Below are 20,972 nucleotides of genomic sequence, written 5' to 3' on the forward strand. Positions count from 1 at the left end.
GGAGGTGTCTGGGTGGGGGAGGTGGGCTGTGGGTGTCCGTAGGCCAGGGCGAGCTAGTTAGGCAAGGCCCCTCCGTAATGTAGGCCATGTGGCACTCTACCCCACCTCAGAAAACTAGCAAGTTGAGGTATAGTTGCCCCTGTGGCATCCATGTGCGCAGATTTCCAGCATTGCCATGTAGCCCATATCCATGAAATTGCATGTGCAGAGGGCAGGAGCGCGGCGTTGTGCATTGGGCTGCTGCGTCTGTCTTGTCCGCCAACGGTAGCGGTATGCCATGTACTAAAACTCTCTTACTTCTGTCTCCCCCCCTTCTCCTGCTCTCCCTGTCCGTTTGTACATCAGCATCAACAGGCGGAGGTACAGTGGCACCGGAGCACGAGGGAGCTGCATCCCACATGGCCATGGAGGGCCACACCACAGACTCTGAATACACCAGTGGGATGGAGGGTGAGGGGAGCTTCACGTTGGCCACCGGATCACCAACCAGCGACACAGACTCGTCCGCCGATGTGAGGTCCCCTGTGGTGGCGGCACCATCTGTGCGCCCCACTTCTACAGGTACAGCCGCCACCCCCCCTACCAGCACCGCCCTTCCCAGCAGCCCATCAGCGTTCGCCCCGTGCCCGCTCACCCAGGAGGGTGGGCATCACCTTCGCCTCTGGCACCTCAGGCCCTGCCCCAGTCACCCCTGCTGCCCTCAGTGAGGAGGCCATTGACCTCCTCAGGTCACTCACTGTTGGGCAGTCTACCATTGTGAATGCCATCCAGGGTGTAGAAAGGGAGTTGCAACACGGTAATGCATTCCTGGAGGGCATTCATTCTGGTCAGGCTGCCCTTCAGCGAACCCTGCAATCTCTGGCCTCAGCACTGATGGCAGCAATTGTCCCTGTGTCCAGCCTCCCCCCTCCAACTTCTTCCACCCAGACCCAATCCCCTGTATCCCAGCCCATCCCAAGCACACCTACAGACTAGCATGCAGACAAGTCAACACACCCAAGTAGCTCAAGCAAACATAGGCACCACACACACCACAAGCACTCACACAAGCATCACACCCATACAGACTCAGCAACATCCACTGTCTCCACTGTGTCCCCCTCCTCCTCTTCTCCCTCCTCCCTCCCAGTCTCGTCTACACACACACCTGCATGCACCACATCTACAGGCACTAGGACTCGCACCAGGACACCCAGCACCACACGCCGCTCACCTGCACTCACCACCTCCACTGCCATTTACACGTCCCCTGTGTCCTCTCGCAGTGTGTCTGTGACGCCCCCTCCCAAAGTACCTAAACGCCAGCAATCACTCACCCAACATCCATCCACTTCACGACAGCCTCCAGTACCTGCACCCAAAACAGCTAAAGTGACACCTCCTACAACCACCTCCTCTTCCACCACTCCCAGACCCCCTCCAGCTACCCATCCCAGTGTTCGTCAGAAACTGTCCCTCTGTCAAATTGACCTTTTTGCCCCCCCCCCTCCAATTCATCAGTCCCGTCGTAGCGCATCAGCCAAAAAGCCTCCAGGACCAGTGGTGCCTGTTCAAGGTTTTTGGAGTGCACCGTCCACCAGGGCAGGCAGTAGGACCCGGAGCCAAGACACAGGCAGCCCACCTCCTGTAAAGGCTCCGAAATTGGAGAGTGGACGACGGGACCGTGGCAAGACTCCTGGTGGGACAACAAGTGAAATGGGATCGAAGGCGATTGGGGAGTCAGCTGTAACTCCAAAAAAGGTGGGGAAGGTCCAGAGGAAGTCTGCCCAGCCTGTTGTGAGTGTCACGGCGGAGAAGTGCGCCATCATTTCTGGCGGTCCAGACACAACCGCCAGCCCCGTCGTCACTGGTCCAGAGAGCACCGCCAGAGTCACAGCCCAGGAGGGCTCAAGTATCGTCACTGGTCCAGAGCCCACGCCAGAGTCACAGCCCAGGAGGGCTCAAGTATCGTCACTGGTCCAAAGACCACCGCCAGAGTCACAGCCCAGGAGGGCTCAAGTATCTTCACTGGTCCAGAGACCACCGCCAGAGTCACAGCCCAGGAGGGCACAAGTATCGTCACTGGTCCCGAGATCACCGCCAGAGTCACAGCCCAGGAGGGCACAAGTATCGTCACTGGTCCAGAGACCAATGCCGGAGTCACAGCCCAGGCGGGGCCAGGATGCCACAGCCCCGCTGGGCAATGATGGAACGTCATGCCACACACCAATGTCCAGTGTGGAAATCGACATGCCACACACCAATGTCCAGTGTGGAAATCGTCATGCCACACACTAATGTCCGTATCAGAACCGCCATGTCAAAGCACCGCTGAACAGTCCTGAAACGCCATGTCATAGCACCGCTGAAGAGGGCAAAGACCGCCATGTCATAGCACCGCTGAAGAGGGCAAAGACTGCCATGTCAAAGCACCGCTGAACAGTCCTGAAACGCCATGCATAGCACCGCTGAAGAGGGCAAAGCCCGCCATGTCATAGCACCGCTGAAGAGGGCAAAGATCGCCATGTCAAAGCACCGCTGAACAGTCCTGAAACGCCATGTCATAGCACCGCTGAAGAGGGCAAAGACCCCCATGTCATAGGACCGCTGAACAGTCCTGAAACGCCATGTAATAGCACCGCTGAAGAGGGCAAAGCCCGCCATGTCATAGCACCGCTGAACAGTCCTGAAACGCCATGTCATAGCACCGCTGAAGAGGGCAAAGACCGCCATGTCATAGCACCGCTGAAGAGGGCAAAGACCGCCATGTCAAAGCACCGCTAAGAGGGCAATGCACCAGGTAGGAATGAATGACCCACCACATCAGGCATCCTTATCCCATGAGCAGCTGGGACAGTGACAGGACACTACCATTCACGGGGAGACTCATCCAGTCTGGGCACCAGTCACCCCCCAGTACCAGTATGGACCTGCATCAACTTGAGAGACTGTGGCTTTGCACTCCCCAGGATGTGACAGTGGGCAAGCCACCCACTGTATAGACTTGAGAGACTGTGGCTTTGCACTCCCCAGGATGTGACAGTGGGCAAGCCACCCACTGTATAGACTTGAGAGACTGTGACTTTGCACTCCCAAGGATACATCAATGGGCATGGAGCCCCGTCGTGGATCTGGCTTTGCGTTTATGTGGCTGAGGTGCCCCCCCCCCCTTCCCTTCCCCCTGAGGTGCCTGTAGTGTTTCTATCTGATGCCCCAGCAGTGTTCTCTCCGATTTTGGTCAGGTATCTATTGTGGGCCTCGCCCATGCATTTTTGGACTGTTTGTGCACGGACATCGTGTACATATCTGCACTACTTCTCGGATTGTATATATGTAAATAAGAGTGATTTTAGTATACATATATTTGTTTATTTTTGTATGACATGTATATTCGCACATTACAAAGTTTGACCGAAATTCGCATTGTCTTTGCATTCTTCCGGGGGAATTGTGGGTTGTTACTGTGATGTTTGTGACTGCATTGGTGTGTATGTTGTAATATGCGAGGGTGGGGGTGGGGGTGTTTGGTGGGTGTCCCCCTAACTTTTGCCTCCCCGTGTCGTAGGTGCTGTACTCACCGGTATCTTCTGCGCCTACGTCGCTGTTGGTCGTTAAGGAGCAGAAAGACAAGGGCAGGTAGTATATGGAGTTCGGGGTCCATGGAGTCCTCGTTCCTCGTGGGATATGTTAAGGTGAGCGTTTTCCCATAGCAAAAGCTGTTTCTGCCGCGTTTTTATCCACGGTGAATCCGCCCCGGAAAAGGTGGCAGATTGGCCTGTTGTGATACTGTGGGCGGTACATTGTCTCCCGCCTGTCTGTTGGCGGTGACCGCTGCGCTGCTTGTCTGTACCGCCGTGGCGGGCGAAGTGTTAAAGTGGCTGTCTTTGTTGGCGGTTTCCGCCAGAGTCATAATTCCCTTTTTTTGTCCGTCTGACTGTTTGCGGTATTACCGCATCTTTAACACCGTCCGCCAGGGTTGTAATGACCCCCATAATGTGTTCTCTTATGAAAAAGACAACTCATGATTTGTAAGGGTTGGGACATTACTTTGATGCTGGTTGGGGCTCACAAACAGCATTTATCAATCAAAATAAAGAATGCCAGGGTAAAGTTTCTCTTATATCCAGTGTCCCATGTGTGATTTTCATGTTTTCAGATGGATATCGGGTGACTGAAAGGATGTCTTGAAGAACATTTGAGATATTTAGCCTTCTGTTGCTCATCATCTGACTGGTTTGAAAGAGTGATCTGCTTTGATGAAAAATCAATAAAGTAATAATAACAAAATATTAAATATATTTAACATAATCTTAATGCCAACCCTGAGCTGATGACTACATTTAAGTCTACTTCTATACATTTATGTTGCATTAAATGTTATTAAATTAAATCATACCTAGCCATAATACATTTAAAGGATAACCTTGTTCAAACCTCTGTACTAATTCTAACGATTTTATTAAATGCATTTATTTTAATGTTATTGAGTAAATAACTGTAGTTCTAATATTAACCCTAAGTGTAAAGCTTACTGAATTCCTTTAAATGAAACCTAGTTAAAATAATATGAAATGTCATTTGAACATTAGCCCCTAATCTGATTCTTGATATATTTTAGCAAACAAATTGTCAATTATAAAAAACTGAACATAAGTACTTGAGTATACATTACTTTTTTAAACCTATTGACAAATTCCACTTTAATAATGCTTTGAGTAAAGTAAAAGTGTAACTTAGAGTTGGCTGGTAAACTAAAGGCACTGTAAGGAAAGTAAATATATAATTATTGCCAGCAGCTCTGGGCTATAGTGATAGTTAAAAGTCCTGTCCCTGAGTTAGCATGAGAACCTATAATAAATTGTATAACACAACACAGTATGGCTGTAATGCTTTTAGAGCATTCTACCTACAACAGAGTGTTTGACATTCCAATGTTGTACTATGAGATGAACTAAAGTAGTGAAGTAATGATTTGATAACACCAAACATGGTGGTCTTTAAAGAATGGTATCTGAATAAGGAGTTGAAGAACATACACTGTTATCAAAGCAGACTGGAGTGAGATAAAGAACACTTTCTGAGCCACATTTAAGTGCTATTAAATGAACAAAAACCATAAGATTAAAGCAGTAATAATACTTACCAGCTTTTCCTTAATGCTTTCAAAACAACAGTATCAGTGCTTGCCAATGGTTCACTAGCTTAACTTTTCAACAACAATTAAATCTTTGTAATTTGAAAATGTTAGTACCTGATCTTGTGAGAAGCATTTTAATATTTTCAATGGACACCATTACAATACATGTTAGACAGAGACTATTGACACTTTCCATCATCACTAATTTTATTAGAGGAACAGAAATTGCACTTTCAGCAGTACCTGGGTGTACTAATAGGGCAGTCTTAGACATTTCAGTATCAATGAAGATGCCTTACTGGGACTACATTAAACACTTGGGCCCTTATTACGAGTCTGGCAGTTGTGGGACCGCCAGACTCGCAGTGGCGGTCAGACCACCACCAAAGCAGCGGTCCGGCCTCCACATTATGACCGTGGTGGAGCCGCCATGGTCCGACCACCAGCACCACCAGGTTGCCGCCAGTCGACAGCCTAGCAGTGCCGGCGGTCTTAATCTGCATTACAACTCCCTTCTTCATCAGCTTTTGCATGGTGGTGCCGTTGCCATGCAAAATTTGGTAAAGACAGTGTACCCCCCTCGACAGTCCCATCGCGCTTTTCACTGCCTCAACTACAGGCAGTGAAAAGCACGATAGGTGCTGTCGCACTCAATGCACCTCAACATCGCCGCCGGCTCGATTATGATTCAGCATCAATTTTGTGGCCTGTTTCCCGCTGGGCAATTGGGAGGAAATGCTGTTTCCGCCTGCTGGCCCAGTAGGAAACTCATAATAGGGCCAGCGGGCAGAAAACCGGAGTGGCGGTTTTCCGTCCTAAAGAGTTTGGCTGGCGGCCTTGATGTCTAAGCAGTATGTTGAGTGAGAGAACATGCTTCTTTTTTTCGCATAGAGTAAAGTGTAATTCATGCATTATGCTGTATCCACGTTACCATGCATTGTGACCATCACTGCAGGACTGTAAACGAGCTGAAGAGAAGCAAGAACCATTTTCAGCTATCACTGTGCTGTGTGTTCCATTTCATGTTGTTGAAGTATTAGTGCTCACACTCCCCAAACAATCACTTACAAGAAATTAACAACAATGAAAACAACTTTATGTTGGGATGGTAAAATTTATTCCAACATGCCAGTTTTCTTAAAAAATATCCGCGGGCTGGGCTGTCAGCCCGTGCTGTAGTAAAGGCAATATTTTACTTGTAAAAACTTTCCGTTCACAGTACAGATGTCATTTACAATAAGAAGTCACAAACATCAAATACTGAGTATTTATATATTTTTCTCTTTTTCTTCCTTTTTTATCATTTTTTCCATTTTTCCATCAGACTGTGCTTGTTGCCAACATTGTCGTTACTGTACAGATGTACCGAACAGGCTTTGCAAGACTCAAGTTTAGAAATTGGAGTTTAAAATAAAATTACAGCCAAAATGACCAGACAACCTTGTACTTGCTATTTACAGATTTCTACAGTACCTTTTTGGAATGTATTGCCATTTTAAGAAAACAAATAAAAATGTTCGTTTAGACTGTTCCACTTACAGAATCCATACACCTTTTACAAAAAGGTAAATTTCTATCTTACACAAAAAAGTCCAATAAAATTTCCAACCACATCGTTTTATACATTACATTTACTAAAGTGACCTTAAGTGCCAACATACTTGTAATAATGCAGGTAAATTTTAAGTTGCAAGGACCCAATCCTCCTTGTTTTATTTTTGGGTTTTTTCATTTTAACAAAATTAACTGATAAGTGCTGATGTTTTTTGGGAATATGCAGAAAATAAAATGCACAATGATAGCGTAGAGGAAGGCCTCACCTGTTAGAATGGTTGAACTAGATCAAAAGGTGCACAAAATAGAATATAAAATATACAAGAGATAGAGAATATGATCAAATCCAGGAGGGCTTAAACTTGGTCTACAATGGCTGGATCGGAAGGGTGCCTGATCTTCACAATAAGTGTGTGGGATAAACGAAGATACAATGAGTATGAATTGGGACTACTGACATAGTCAGTGGTTATTTGAAAAATTAGCACAGATCCAGCCTCTCTGTACCAATGTTGAACACCTCCAGTGTTAAATAAAATCCTTGGTAACACCAATGTGATAATGAGATTCAGGAGAGAGTTTTTCATCATAATAGCAAAATGACCTTTGATGTAGACCATTACTAATCTATATGGTCAATGAAAATTACTGGAGCAAAGTACTGCTACATTATAAACTGAGAGGTGTAACTATTAGTTTTACAATAACAATAAAGCATACTGATTAGTTGCTATCTTCACCAATGAGTGATACTCTGCTCAGGGGGTTTCTCGCATTCTTTGAGACAAATCAGAGTCCCGTGGCTTAACACTCCCCCACCAGTCTACATGAAAGTAGATACATGTGGCAAGAGCAAAACTATGAGAGGTCTGCAACAGGGAATATGGATGGAGAAGAAATGTTTTTTGAAAGAAGGAGAGAGTAGGTAAACAGTGCAAGGACTAAGCGAGGATCCTCAGAGGTCAGTGAACTTTCTGTGTGGCATGCGAAACTGACTTACCAATTGACTAGGCAGTGGGGTAAAGAGATCATAGTAATAAACATTTTCTGCTGCCATATTGAAGCATTCTCAAGAAGCTGGCTGCCTTTGCACCTTAAAATCACATGGGAAGGAACTTGTCATGTGAGCTTCCTTTGGATCCTTGTCAACCAACTGATCATTTTTAAACATTGGAGGAGCAAGGGGTCTCTCAGTCTCGACAATTGGTGTAAGAAAAACAGAGAAACCACCTAGAGGAAAATATAATAGCTAGGGTGGGATTAACTGGTAAAATAGAATGGTCTTTTGGGGGTGGAGCGTGGCAGGGTCTAGCCCAAATGTCTTTTATACATTTTTGATACCCAGAAGGTCTCCTGTACCAACTTACCAACACATTGATTTCTGATTTAAACCACGTCCAATAAATGTGTGAATATGTTGAAACTTTTTAGAACTAAACGATTATTTGTATGTGATTTCTAGCTTGGGATATTTGTTTGACGATTGATATATTTTACCACAGACAAAAACGAAAAAGAGAAAACAAAAATAAAAAAATAATCAAAACACATTTTTTGTGCACACTAAGGACATTTGAAGTCTGAATTTGTCATATGTTTTAACAGGAGTAGGGGACATTTGGGGCAGCTAAAGAACTAGCACAACCGAATAAAGACCATTTTAGATCCTAAAGATAGGGAAGCAGGCAGCACTGGGGAGAACAAGCTTTTGTGCTGCCAATCTAGTATAGGACAGTTCTACGGAATGCCAAGGTCAATGATATTATTTTCACTTCATATATTTAAACAATGGGGCGGTTTACGAATATGAAAAAAAATATCTGGCTTCCCTGATTTATAGTGAGTTATATGAAGTAACAGATGTCACGCATAGCCTCAAGCCAAAGGCTAGCTATAGTTAACCATTCAGTAAGCCATCAAAATGGTGATTATTAAATATCAATTATTCCCTGGTTATTGACGGCTCCAGTTTGCTACAGCAGGAGTGTCAGACAAAGAACTAAGAAGTTCAGAGCCATACCTTTCAAGAAAGCCACAAAAGATAAATTAAGACACAGTCAATGAAGCCAGTCTATGCTTAGAATGAAAATCTGGATTGAATCTGGCCCTACTGGATCTATGATGGGCATTCCTGTGATAGGGGATTACCATGGAGTAAAAATGCGAGGCTCACATGTGATTAACTGTGAGCAGCAGAGCAAAAAAAAAAAGCAGAATGACGTGTTGTAGCATTACAACTTCAAATCAATAGTGTCTCCAAGGACAATGTGTGCATCATAACTAAATATGTATTATGCACAACATATATTCATATTATTCACAGTATAATGTATTGAGCCTATAGAAACTTGGAAAATATCTTTTAGCATTAATAATGTACTAAACACTTCTCAGCAACACACGACATTCAGCAACTTAAATGGCGTGCAGACATTCACCAATTAGTTTTAATTGTCTCCCCGGAAAAAACCTACATACTTGAATGTACAATGTAAACGAAAAATCATACTTTTGAATAACTAAAAAGTGAAAGCTTGAGCTGAAACTCTATTTTTGGCGCTAGGCACTTCTAACATATTTTCCTACTGGAGAAAAACCGAGATGTCCAGAGGAGTGGCTTGCCTGATAAAAGATATTCACAGATTTAACACTCAGATGTGCAAATTGCAGGAAGAGACCACCCTGCCATCGTCCTTAGCCTATTGAAATCGCCAAGGTGTTATGTGCTAGGGCAAGCATGCAATCCAAACAATGAATATTTGCTTCGAGCAAGACTATATATTTTCTTGTACCAACTGATCAGTGTGAATACTGAAATGTTAAGATATATTGTTCCATTTGTAAAATCATAAATTAGGTATGTCCCGGCTCCAGTACAGTCAATGGGGCACCTGCCTTATATTTTTTTTTAAACAAAATGTACACATCTGCATTGACATTCTCTGCCGAGAATTCGTAACTTCAAAACATTATTGAAATTCTACAGTCTTTCTGACAACAACAGAAAGCATTTAGACATTTTCTATGGTAATGAAATATATTTTGCATTTTTTAATGATTCTCACTCTGAGACAGCACTTAAGCTCAGTATGTTGGATAAACTGCTTTGACAAACAAGTTATTTATTTATAATACAAGGCATGATGTAGTGTAAATATATCTCTGACTCCACACTACAAAAGGTCTTCAATAAGACCATGTAGAGTAATATAACAACTATAAAGAAAACGTTTACAATTTAGAGAAAGCCAGGGCAGTACTTTGAGACTACTAAATAGTCATCTGAATAACTGAGCATGGAAAATTGATTGCGATCTCATGCTTCTTTAAGATTCCACCTCATTTTTCTTATATTTGTGATGTTTAAGAAATTTATAACAAAGTTTGATTTTTAATATTATTAGGTTGAAAACGAGATTTTAATAAGCAATGTTTCAAAAGGTAGAAACTACTTCCTTTTAGAATGATAGGTTTTTCGAACATTGCTAACTATTTTATATATTTGCTAAGCTTAAACAAAATATTTTGTAAAAGGTACAGATGTGCCTTCTTTCCGTAAGTGCTTGATGTGTCCCCTTGAAGGGAGAAGTTGTGAAGTTTGGGGAAACATGTCAAACAGTGGCCGCTCCTCCTGTAATTGCGGAGAAGCGTCACCCCCCGCTCAGTCAGGCAGTGAAAAATAAAATGATAATAAATTAATGTTATTATCATTTTATTTTCCACTGACTGAGCCATGGAATTTATGTCAGGATGGGCTAGGCCATAGCAGGGAGGAGGAGTGATGGGCACTGTAAGTGTGCAGGTCGGTTTCGCCAGCTGTCTTAGGGTGGCAAAATCGACATGTGTACTTACATTTTTCCAACCCACCTGTGTTGCACGGCCAGGTGGAGAAATGGCACAGGCTCCCTGTGCCTGAGCGAGCATCAGACTAGCCCACTCAGGCCCATCTCAGCACTTCTCTCATGCTTGGTATAACATGAGAGCAGCATCTGGATTGGGCGGTGAGCCTGTGCTTTGCGCCCCAGCGACTGTTGGGAGGAGAGGAGCACTGAGGAGGGGCCAGCAGCGGGACTGGGAGTGGCAATTAAGTTTAACTTTTTCTTTTATTATTAATATTTCTTTAACGCCACCTCTTTAGATTGGCGACAGCCGCCACTGATGTCAAAAAGTTATCTGTGGTTATTCAGTGGGTCAGACATATTTGTGGAACCTTTGTGAATCTTGTTTGTTACCTGAATCTAAATAAATTTCCTCAGCCACCCGACAATCGTCCATTTTTTTTTTTTTTGTAACGTTACTAGGTTGTTAAAATTACTAAATGATGGAGACCTGAAGGTGTATTCTGTAGTCTAAAAGGTACAGGCATCAAAATGTCTCCTGTCGTGTCTGACACATTTAGTAAGAAATGGATTTACAGCTAATCACACGTAGCATTCTCAAATGAGATATATTTTAATGGTGAATGAATAACAACAGGTTTTGTAGCAGAAAGTGCTGTATACTAAAAAGTAAGGCTTCAATGATTGTGTAAAACATCATATGGGGTCGTTTGGTAACTACGAAAAGGCCTCTGTATACATATTTCTACAGAGTAATTTGATGAATACATTTTTGCAAACATTGAAAATTGGGTCCATTTTGCTCTCTGTCTGAAACAAATTGTCAAGGAAGCTGCAAGCAGTTAGTCAGTTAAGAAAAACATTGTTTTCAGTGAATAGTTAGAGGCATGACCTTCTCAGTCTAGCCTTTGAAGAAGCTTTAATGATGCTACAACTGTCACAGACTACTATGCTTGAATCATAACTAAGTTTATGAATCTTAGTGAAGTCAATATATCACAAACATTAAGTTGGCCCACATCTGTACCAGAATAATTTACATAGTCGTAAGAAAGTCATTTGGCACAGAGCATGAATGTATTAGACGGCCAAATATGCAGTAAGAAGTGTCTAGATGGAGGAATCAAGCAAAATAATGGATAAAAAGAACACTGAACTGGAATTTAGAAACTATATTTCAATTGACTGGTGACAATTTTAGGTAGTGTGTTATATACAGATCAGCTTTTTTTTAAATCAACTAATTATTGCGGTGAAAGTACAGTGTAGTTCACATCAGTCTAAAACGTTGAAAGACCAAAGCGCTCTGCAAGCAACTTGTTGCTTTGAAATTGTCTCAGTTTTAATAAAAATTTGGAACAAATAATCATTGGTTTTTTTAAGATAGTTCCAAAATATCTCATTAGTCAATGGTCAGAGAATTAACAGAAGTCTGACTTTTGTCACTCAAAGTTGCCCTGAAGTGGTGTGAACACAAAAAAAAAAAAAAAGATAAAGTGTTGCTTTTGTGAAATCAATATAACATATGTTTTATGACATAATAACATTTTCACTGCAGTGGCCAATGTAGGAAATCTCTAATGGAGGAGATTCTGAATGAAGAACGTGGAGATGTTACTTATCCCAATTACATGTAAAAGAGAAAAGGTACTACTTGGAACAAGCGTCAGGAAATCCTCAAATATCTGGATAAGGAAACAGAAGAAATTTCCAGCACATCAGACCTTAACTACACAAATACCAAACATATTTTCACAATCATTTAAGACTTTGTTAGAGTATTTGTGTATATGTGAACACAGCTGACCTATAAGTTGAATCTAAGTACAAATCAATACAGTGGTGTATACAATGGCGAAGGTAGGAGGGATATACTGTGAGTCATTTCCATGCATGTAATATTTACTATAGGACAAGGGATGCATAAAAGGTGGCCAGACCTGACTTTGTAGGTGTTATCACAAATGTGCATACAGAGCCACTAATTTATAATCTCCCACTGCTTCTGTTCTCCTATAGAGCATTAGGAGCTGCAGCTATCCCAAAAAACTATGGTCTGCTAGTCAGTTTGTCTTTCATCCTTCACAATAACAACTTCATTGCCATCTAGAGGATAGGTCAAGGGTAAACTAATTTGATAGTAAACTGGCTCTTTGAAGAATAGAAGTCTGTCTCAAATTGATTACACAGAAAGAGGATGAGTGACCAAAAGCAAGTTTCCACATGCCCTACAAAGGAATCTTGATATGCAAATGAGTGCTTCTGCATACTGAAACCTCTTCAAAGCTAACCACTGCAAGTTTAAGGTTTATCGCCTTTTTACCATCATAAAAATGAAACTTTTATATAAACGTGTTAAGAATATATTTGTTCTAGTCCAACCACTTAGTCTAATAGGTATGACTTTTGGTGCAAAGCAGGTATCAAAGATGACATATCTTCTCAAATACAATGTTAATACAGATTTATACAGTAATACTGTGCTTTATCCTAGAAGCAACCCATCTCATGGAATGTCAGTGTTAAAGCAAGTTAAAGAGCGAAACTTACATTTAATAAAGCACCATTTCAAAAAGTCATGGTTTAGCCTTTACACTCCAATTTTTTCTGAATTTTCTTCTTTTAAAGAAGGCAAAAAGTGCATTTCTATCGGCTGTTCTGGTCCATGTAGGAGGTGCATTATTTGGAATCTTTTTCTTTTCTATACAATGGAAAGGTGCTTTAAACTTCACAACAGCATATGTACAAAGTAAGTGCTAGCTTGTGTCACAAAAGAATCTAGGGAAAGCTTGAGAAGAAAGAAGACAATTAAATGCTAAGATCTCTGCAGGGTCCCTCAACCACTGGAAGAAGGGAATCATCAAAAAGACAAATGGAGCGGGGGCAGGGGAGGACATTACCAACAATTAAATAATGCACATAATAAATATGGATCATTACATTTCTATACACATGAGCATACTGTATCTATTACATTGTTTCATGTCGTCTATATATATTTATATATATGTGTGCATATATATATTCACATATATATATACACATATATGTATACAAAAAATGTCAGTGCATCTTCTATTCAAATTTCCCACGTTCTCTTTCTGGTTCCTCCGCTCCACAGAAATATTCAAATGGCAAAAAAGACCGCCACTGCGATCTTTAAAAAAAAAATATATTCACAGCGTCAAACAGATTTTGTACATTTCAAGCAAAAAAAGTTATAGAAAAAGGCACAAGTAACTGCATACTGTACAAGTACATAATGTCATACGTGAGGACATAAAAACTGGGAGTCTTTCTATGAGGTGGTTCGTACACTGGGTAAAGAGGGCTTCTCTTTGTAATAGAGATTCACAAGGAGCAAATAGTGTTGAAAAGGTCTTATTGTCTTACAGAGGAAAGCGTGGGGTTGAAAATGGAGATTGGATGAGCAAAATTCATCCTCTATTTTTGTCCTCTTATTTTTTCCCATGTCCTGACCCCACATTATGTGATTGAGAGGTGCTCTTCCTATAAGTTCCGAAGTGGTGACTTGGTTCGCCCGAAAGATTCCGCCTTCGTGCAGAGAAATGATGGGCATGCAACTGGCTTGTGGAAGCTTCTGCTAAACAACCTGTACTGCTGCTTCTGTCCAGTGTTTGTACCGGACAATCTGAGATGAAAGTGCGTGAGGAGTCACAGTAAGTGCTCAAGTTGCCAAATTGCTTCTTGCCCGTTTTCTTTGAGGGTTCACTCCCACTTGCTGATGACTGCAGAGTCTGCTCCTGATGTGTTATCATGCTTTTTATTGTTTCGGAGTGGCTTTCCTGATCCAAGTGTCTAGACTCATCATATTGCTTCACCCTGTATTCCTCTTGTTCTGTCTTCATCATAAGCTGCTCATTAGTCCTTGTTTTGATGTGCCCACTACTGCAGCTTTTAGTCTGTGGTGAGAATTTGGAAACTGTTGCAGACAGGGATGGGGACGTCAAGGAAGCTTCCCATAGACCCTGTATCTCTGTGCAATGTGTCCCAGCCTCTCTAAATTCTGTAAAGCTGTGACTATCGGAGCTAGATTCTGCTTGTAACGACACAACAGAACCAGGCACCAAAACAGGATGGGAACTAGGTCTAGACTGGACCATCTGAATGCCCCCAATGGGGATCATGGGATAAGGTGTCCTTGTAAGCTGTTGTGAATGCAGAGGGAGGTGGCTAAATACATTCTCTTCAGTCCGAGGAGGGCTATGTAGATATAGCTCATGAGCTGCTGGTAAGGGTCTTATAGAATGAGATGACATGCTTCTTGGTGAACAAGATGACCTCTCATGGGAACTTCCAGCTTCCAACTTCTGCAAGAAGAATAGAAGAATATTAGAAACACAATCAAACCGTTCATAACTTTCCCTGGGAGGAAACAAATGCACCTGCAAGTTATTATAACAGTGCTTGGATCTAGTAGTTCTGGACCAATACTGGGCTGCTTGTGATCATTCCTAACTCACACCACGATTCATTTAAGTCACTGGATGAATAAAAAACCTAGGCATGGAACCAATTCAGAAAGAACCAGTTCATTGGTTCTAAATGATTGGCTGTGCATACTTTTTTGCACTCATCCCATTTAATGCTTCTATCCCCTAGGGAAACAGTCAACTAGTTTACTCATGAACTGTAAAGGTCAAGCAATCTGATCTGCAACCTTATTTCTTTTGAGACCTTGAACTTTATAACAGATACAAATATGTTTATGTAGGATTCCCCTGGTCACGGTCCTCCTCTTCAACAACCCATCCCACTCATACAGGAATGCACCTGAATTGGCAGACTGCTAGCGCTTAAGGAAAACAAGGAGTAGGTTATCACAGCACAATCCCTCTGTCTACTCTCTTGAGCACAATGCATCAAAAGTCATATTCTCAAGTTGCTAATGTCTAAACCCTAGTAAGTAGAAATAAAAGGCAACCTACTGGTGGAACAAACTCACAAATACACAATTTGGATTGTTAAAACAGTTTGCGGATTACAAATTGCTAATAGTACTGATAGCTGACGTGTTCTGTCCTTGAATGATCAGCAACTAAGACATCAGCTATGACTGAGACTAACCACTGCAACTAATTCGGAAGCCCATAGCTAGAAGTTATAATCTAGACATAATGAACAGCTGTGTCTAAATATTTCAAATTGTATGTGTATTTATAAGCTGTCCTTCCAACAGTCTGTGAATAATTGATAATCTCTACTCAGTGGGTGACAAGAGATGGTTTTGGCATTGTTACTCACGCAAAGGCCTTACATTTAAGTGGGACCATAGTTGTTTCGTAGTTTATGGGGGATTCTGATTTAGATATGTTTAGTCATAATACCAGAGACATACCCTTTCCTCACAGGCTAGTTAATGCCACAGTAGCAGTTTGATAGCAGACAAATATTTCTGTTGGACATCTAAGCATGCCATTGGGATTTCTTGGGCATTACTTCTAGACAAACAACTGTGATAGGCATGATATATTGTAAGCCTTGGATTTATAATTAACAAACTTCATCAGAGTAAAATGGAAGTTTTATATATTAATATAAAAATGCTCTTCTATCGTTTAAAGAATTTAGGTGGTCTTGTGTTTTGTAAACACTCAGAAGACTAGAAGCAGTATGTCTACACAGACGTAGTACATTAAAACACAGAATAATTCAGATTTGATACAGTTAACTCTGTAGCACTGTTGCCCACGAGTTCTGCATCCGGTATTTTACATACTTGTATAAGGTAATATTTATACCACACCACCATTATTGATGCACTCTAGTAAAGAATGGGGGGCAATGTCTAATAAACCGCACTGACAAATGTATTATTTTGCATACCAGCAAGGCTTCAAACCATATCCACTGCAATCATAGAGTTCTTCCTCCTTTCAGACTAAATTAACAAGCATTATTTGTGAATAGATGTGACTTACTCCTGGCGTGCTGCTCAATTCACTGGAGTAAGTCACTGATTTTTATGCAAACATTTTGTGAATCAAAACCTTGGGGTGAGCAAATTCACAGAAACATAAACTGAGGTGCAGTACTGGGGCACAGTGTACATACTGTGAGCTCATTAACTACCTCAGAACACTGGAACTAAAAAATATTAGCACTATTGCTCCTTGAGTTCATATGAGAAGTGTCAAAGTCTCAAATGAAAATTATGTGCTGTAAACATGACAAATTCACACTCACAAGCATGTCCAGCTATGCAATCAGAATCACCAACATAAGAAATAATGTTCAAAAGCTCACCAATTTAAAATCGTGACTCTCACTGCTTTTGCCATGGGACATCTGAGGTAGAGCCAGTGAATGGGACATTCTATGTTCTACTTTGAGGGAGCTTAGAGCTTTCACATCTGTTTTGCTACTGTAAGGCAAGTCATCTTTCATTGGTGGTGGATGCCTTGATGGTGAATCTGAGTCACATGGCATTAAGATTTTCCTTAGTGAGGAGAATCTAACAGAGGAAATCTCTCTGCTCATAGTCAAATGAGGCACTGGTGAAAAGCCTCTCTCTGGGGAAAGATATGTGCGGGGTGATAGATCTGTCCTTGGTGACACATGCCTACTTGGTGACATGCATCTTAATGGTGAGAGCTCCCTTCCAGGTGACATGCGTTGGCAAGGTGACATCCGTTTCCCTGGAGATGAGCACCTCAATGATGATGTTTCTCCAGTTGGTGAAAAGCGTTTAGGAGATGTTTCAGTTTTGGTTAAAAAGTACCTTCTAGAAGAAGCTGGTCCTTTGCTGGAGGACCACCTCCTCCTAGGAGATGTATCTTTTGAGGCTGACTGGTCCATTCCTAAAAACATCTGTGGTCTTATAACTAATTCTCTTTCAGCTGATGATAAATGCTCACTGGCTGTCAGGAATGGCCTTTGAAGGCCCAATGTTCTTTGACCAGCAGTAACTTCAATACTGCCTACTGTCAACTTTGCTTCAACCATGGAGGGTGCTGCTTTTTGGACTCCAGTTGTTGTTTGGCATCTGAAAACATCATCTGACTCTGGGAGTGAGGTGGACCCAGTGTTTTCTTCTTGAGAAGATGGAGGGCCAGAAGAATGCAATTGCTGGACAACATGTTTAATGTTGACAGATTTCAAAGAGGGTTCATCCTGGCTCTCTTCTTCATCATCTTCCTCATCATCATCATCATCGTCATCATCATCGTCATCATCATCCTCATCATCTTCTGCCTCGTCATCATCATCTTCATCAGAATCTTCCAAATCTGAAAACTGGTGCTCTTCAATAGCTTCGGCTCCTTCCTTCCCTTCTGAATCTTGAAACAATTCTTCACTGGTCCCTAAAAACACATAAATCACTAGTAGTAAGAATAAAGAAATGCAACTGTAACAATTTAGATATCTCTTAAAACAATACCAAACATGGTATTTTTTCAGACGGTATCAAGGTGCATAGTTATCATATTATTCTGAAATACATTTTTACGTTTTGCTGACCTCTTCTATGTACATTGCAATATGTTTGTGCTTGGAAACCACAATTTACTCATGCTGCATACTTCTTTAGGTAATTCAGACTTTAATTTTGCAAACTTTGGTATAAAATCTATGCTAAGTTCTGCTTAATTTGAACCTTCCTACAATATATTGACTCTACTTGGATACCCTATGCAGTGACCTTGTCACTAGCATACTGCTACAAGAGATATCACTGATGGTAGTTCACCTACTTCCTCCAATGCAAAAAAACAAAACAAAAAAAACACATCTAAGGGCAGGGGTGGAGCCTTTAAGAAATCCCACAGCGTACGAGTTTAAAGAAAAAAAGATGAGTTTGAGTTATAGTGAGGGAGAAAAAAGTCACTGACAGGGATTTCATTGGAGGGCCCTAACTGCTATGCTGTATATGTCCAAATGCTATCACAAAAATATCCAAGATAAATTTAGCTAATGATGAAAAACAAAGAAAAGACTTAACTGGCAATAGAGAGGACTTCCTAATGGCTAGCTGTTGCCAACCTTTATTGGGCTAAGGTGGAATAGCAAGGCAGTCAACCATATCAAAGCTTCTCTACTGAATACCTTTTTGTATGTTAAAAGGGAGACAGGGATTGTTCAAAGTGCTAGAGGACAAATGAATACCAGGCCAAATCTAAAATTAGCAAGACAAAAATTATGAGGATGCTCATTGAAAAATTCAATAGTCTGGCCCTGTAACATGAATATTGTTTTTGAAACGCAGTAGTTTTCTGTATTTCTAGTGGTTGATAAAACAAATAGGATATTGACAACGCAGCGATAGATAAACAAACTTTCCCCAGGAAATTAAGTTTTTGTTTTCTTAATAACTTTATGGTCGTTTGATGAAGCTGCACAAAACGTCCCAAAAACAGTTGATCCAATTTGGCTCCTTTATGGAAAGTTTTACGCTGATCCATCAAGTGAGGGGCAACAGAAAATGAGCGGGTAGGAGGTACCAAAATTACGATTTACGATTTTAAGTCCTATAGGAAAGGTTGCTCCATGATATAGACTAAAACGGCTTCCTGACACAGACTAAAATGCCTGAATGGAAAAGAACCTTACACTGAAAATATGCTTTTTGTTATTTGGTTTAAATATGTTCAGTAGTTTTGACAAATTAGCATTTAAAAGGGTGCTCAGAGTAGGGATGAAGCACCTCAAGAGAACCAAAATCCAAAATACTCATTCCTGATTTTGCCAGTACTGCATAAATCAGAGTGGTTCATCACAACATGAGAGAAAATGTTGCGGCTGCCATTACAAGACTCAGTCCCCAAATCTCGAAAAAAAACAGAAAGGTCATGTGAGCGGGCTGGGCGAGCACACTCTGACCCCCAGCACAACTTTATTCCCATACCCAAAGGTACCCTTCCCCTGTGATTAAAATTAAAGAGAAAAGTAAATTTTGTTGCAGGATCCAGCAGCTGGATCTGTGGAACCCAGCGGGTCCCTCGAGTGTGGACCCACGGATCTAGAGATAGAAGGATCTATTCTGTGCAGTCATATTTGCTTCCTGTGGAGAGTTGGCCTTGGGGAATGGGGTGAGGTTTGGGGGGGGGGGAGGGGTTTAGACACCTGCCAGGAGTTTGGGCACAGATCACCAGCAGGGGGTTGGGTGCAGGTTGTGCATGGATGACTGCGCTCAGGCCCTGGCCATGCGCATGGAGGGGTTGGGCAGTCGAACACTCTTTGCTCACAATCAAAGGCCAAGTGCAGCAGGGGGTTGACCACAGATCACCCACTGGTGTTGGGCACAGGTCGTCCATGGAAGGTATGGCCACAGGTCACCTGTGGGAAGAGGGGGAGGGCTTAAATAACCATAGCTCACACACCTGACATGCAAACCATAACTCACACATCTAATGCAATGCTCATGACTTCTCTTAAGGTATCAGATAACTTCACAAATTATATCAATGATTTTACTAGTGACATGGCATATTACCTTAACATTAATTTAACATATCAAATATATGATTATTTGTACAGTATGATTTCTTTGTTTTGTATTTCTGGTAAATTAATGGTACGGTGTGAAGACCTCACATTCATTGTTATAAATCCTTTTGGATCATAAGCATTACATAAAGAAAAAACAGGAAGTTTTGTTTGTACTAACTGGAATGCCAACATAGATGGAAGAGTAAACACTTTTGCCAAAAATATGACACTATATAGAATCCTGCAGAGCCAAATACAGCACTTCAGAAAATTTCACATCGACAGCAGAGACATAAAATTCCGATAGGTAGTTCCCTAAAGGAAGCCTGCACATTCCGAATCATAAACATTCTTTTAGAAGAAAAGGAATCACAGTCCTGGAATCAAACAAACATGATTTCAATAAAGATATTATATTCAATAAGGCTAAGATAAAGTTTTGGTCACTGAGAATCACAATCTGCACCTGGAGCTCAGACAGCATCCTTCAATCAAAACATGATACCCAATCACACCAATATGAAATTAACAAAATTATTGATTTCTCTCCTACATACAGAATGGTTCTTCATCACAACCACCCACTGGAGAGTAATACCAACAAAGGTGGATATTTTCAAAATGATTAGAAAATTTTAAATCCACTCATTCATCCAAAAGAGCCAATTTGAGAGAACACCACCAGACTCCTCATGTAAAGTACTTTGACATCAACATACTTGGAAGACATACACCTACTCAAAACCTTACCATGTGATGATGAACACCTCAGTTATATGAAGGGCATTGGTCAACACCAAAGGATTGATAAATATTTACCTCATAACCAGCAAATACAAACAAAAATCAACATTTACTCCCATCTTACATCCAGGAAATGCCACTGACATGTTTTATAAAGCAGTATTATAGGAAACGGACAAACAATTCAAGCAGTCTAAAAGAGAGAAAAGGGAATCTTTAAGGAAATGGTATCACTTCAGAAACCAAAGCAATCTTTCCCTGAGGGCAGA

The 20,972-nt window shown here is 41.5% G+C and overlaps 1 protein-coding gene across 4 annotated transcripts in view; it reads right to left on the minus strand.

Moving 5' to 3' along the window:
* Window positions 1-6,220: 6,220 nt before the first annotated feature.
* HIVEP3 (HIVEP zinc finger 3) overlaps window positions 6,221-20,972 on the minus strand; it is a 1,670,978-nt gene continuing 1,656,226 nt past the window's right edge. For all 4 annotated transcript variants that reach the window (XM_069224892.1, XM_069224893.1, XM_069224894.1 and 1 more), the window contains 2 exons: window positions 16,777-17,834; window positions 6,221-14,840 (listed from right to left, as the gene is read on the minus strand). In XM_069224892.1, coding sequence (XP_069080993.1) covers window positions 13,968-14,840; window positions 16,777-17,834 — 1,931 coding nt within the window. In that variant the 3' untranslated portion in view covers window positions 6,221-13,967. The remainder of the gene's footprint in view (window positions 14,841-16,776; window positions 17,835-20,972) is intronic.

Source organism: Pleurodeles waltl, chromosome 3_1, assembly GCF_031143425.1.
Source record: "Pleurodeles waltl isolate 20211129_DDA chromosome 3_1, aPleWal1.hap1.20221129, whole genome shotgun sequence".
Lineage (NCBI taxonomy): Eukaryota > Metazoa > Chordata > Amphibia > Caudata > Salamandridae > Pleurodeles > Pleurodeles waltl.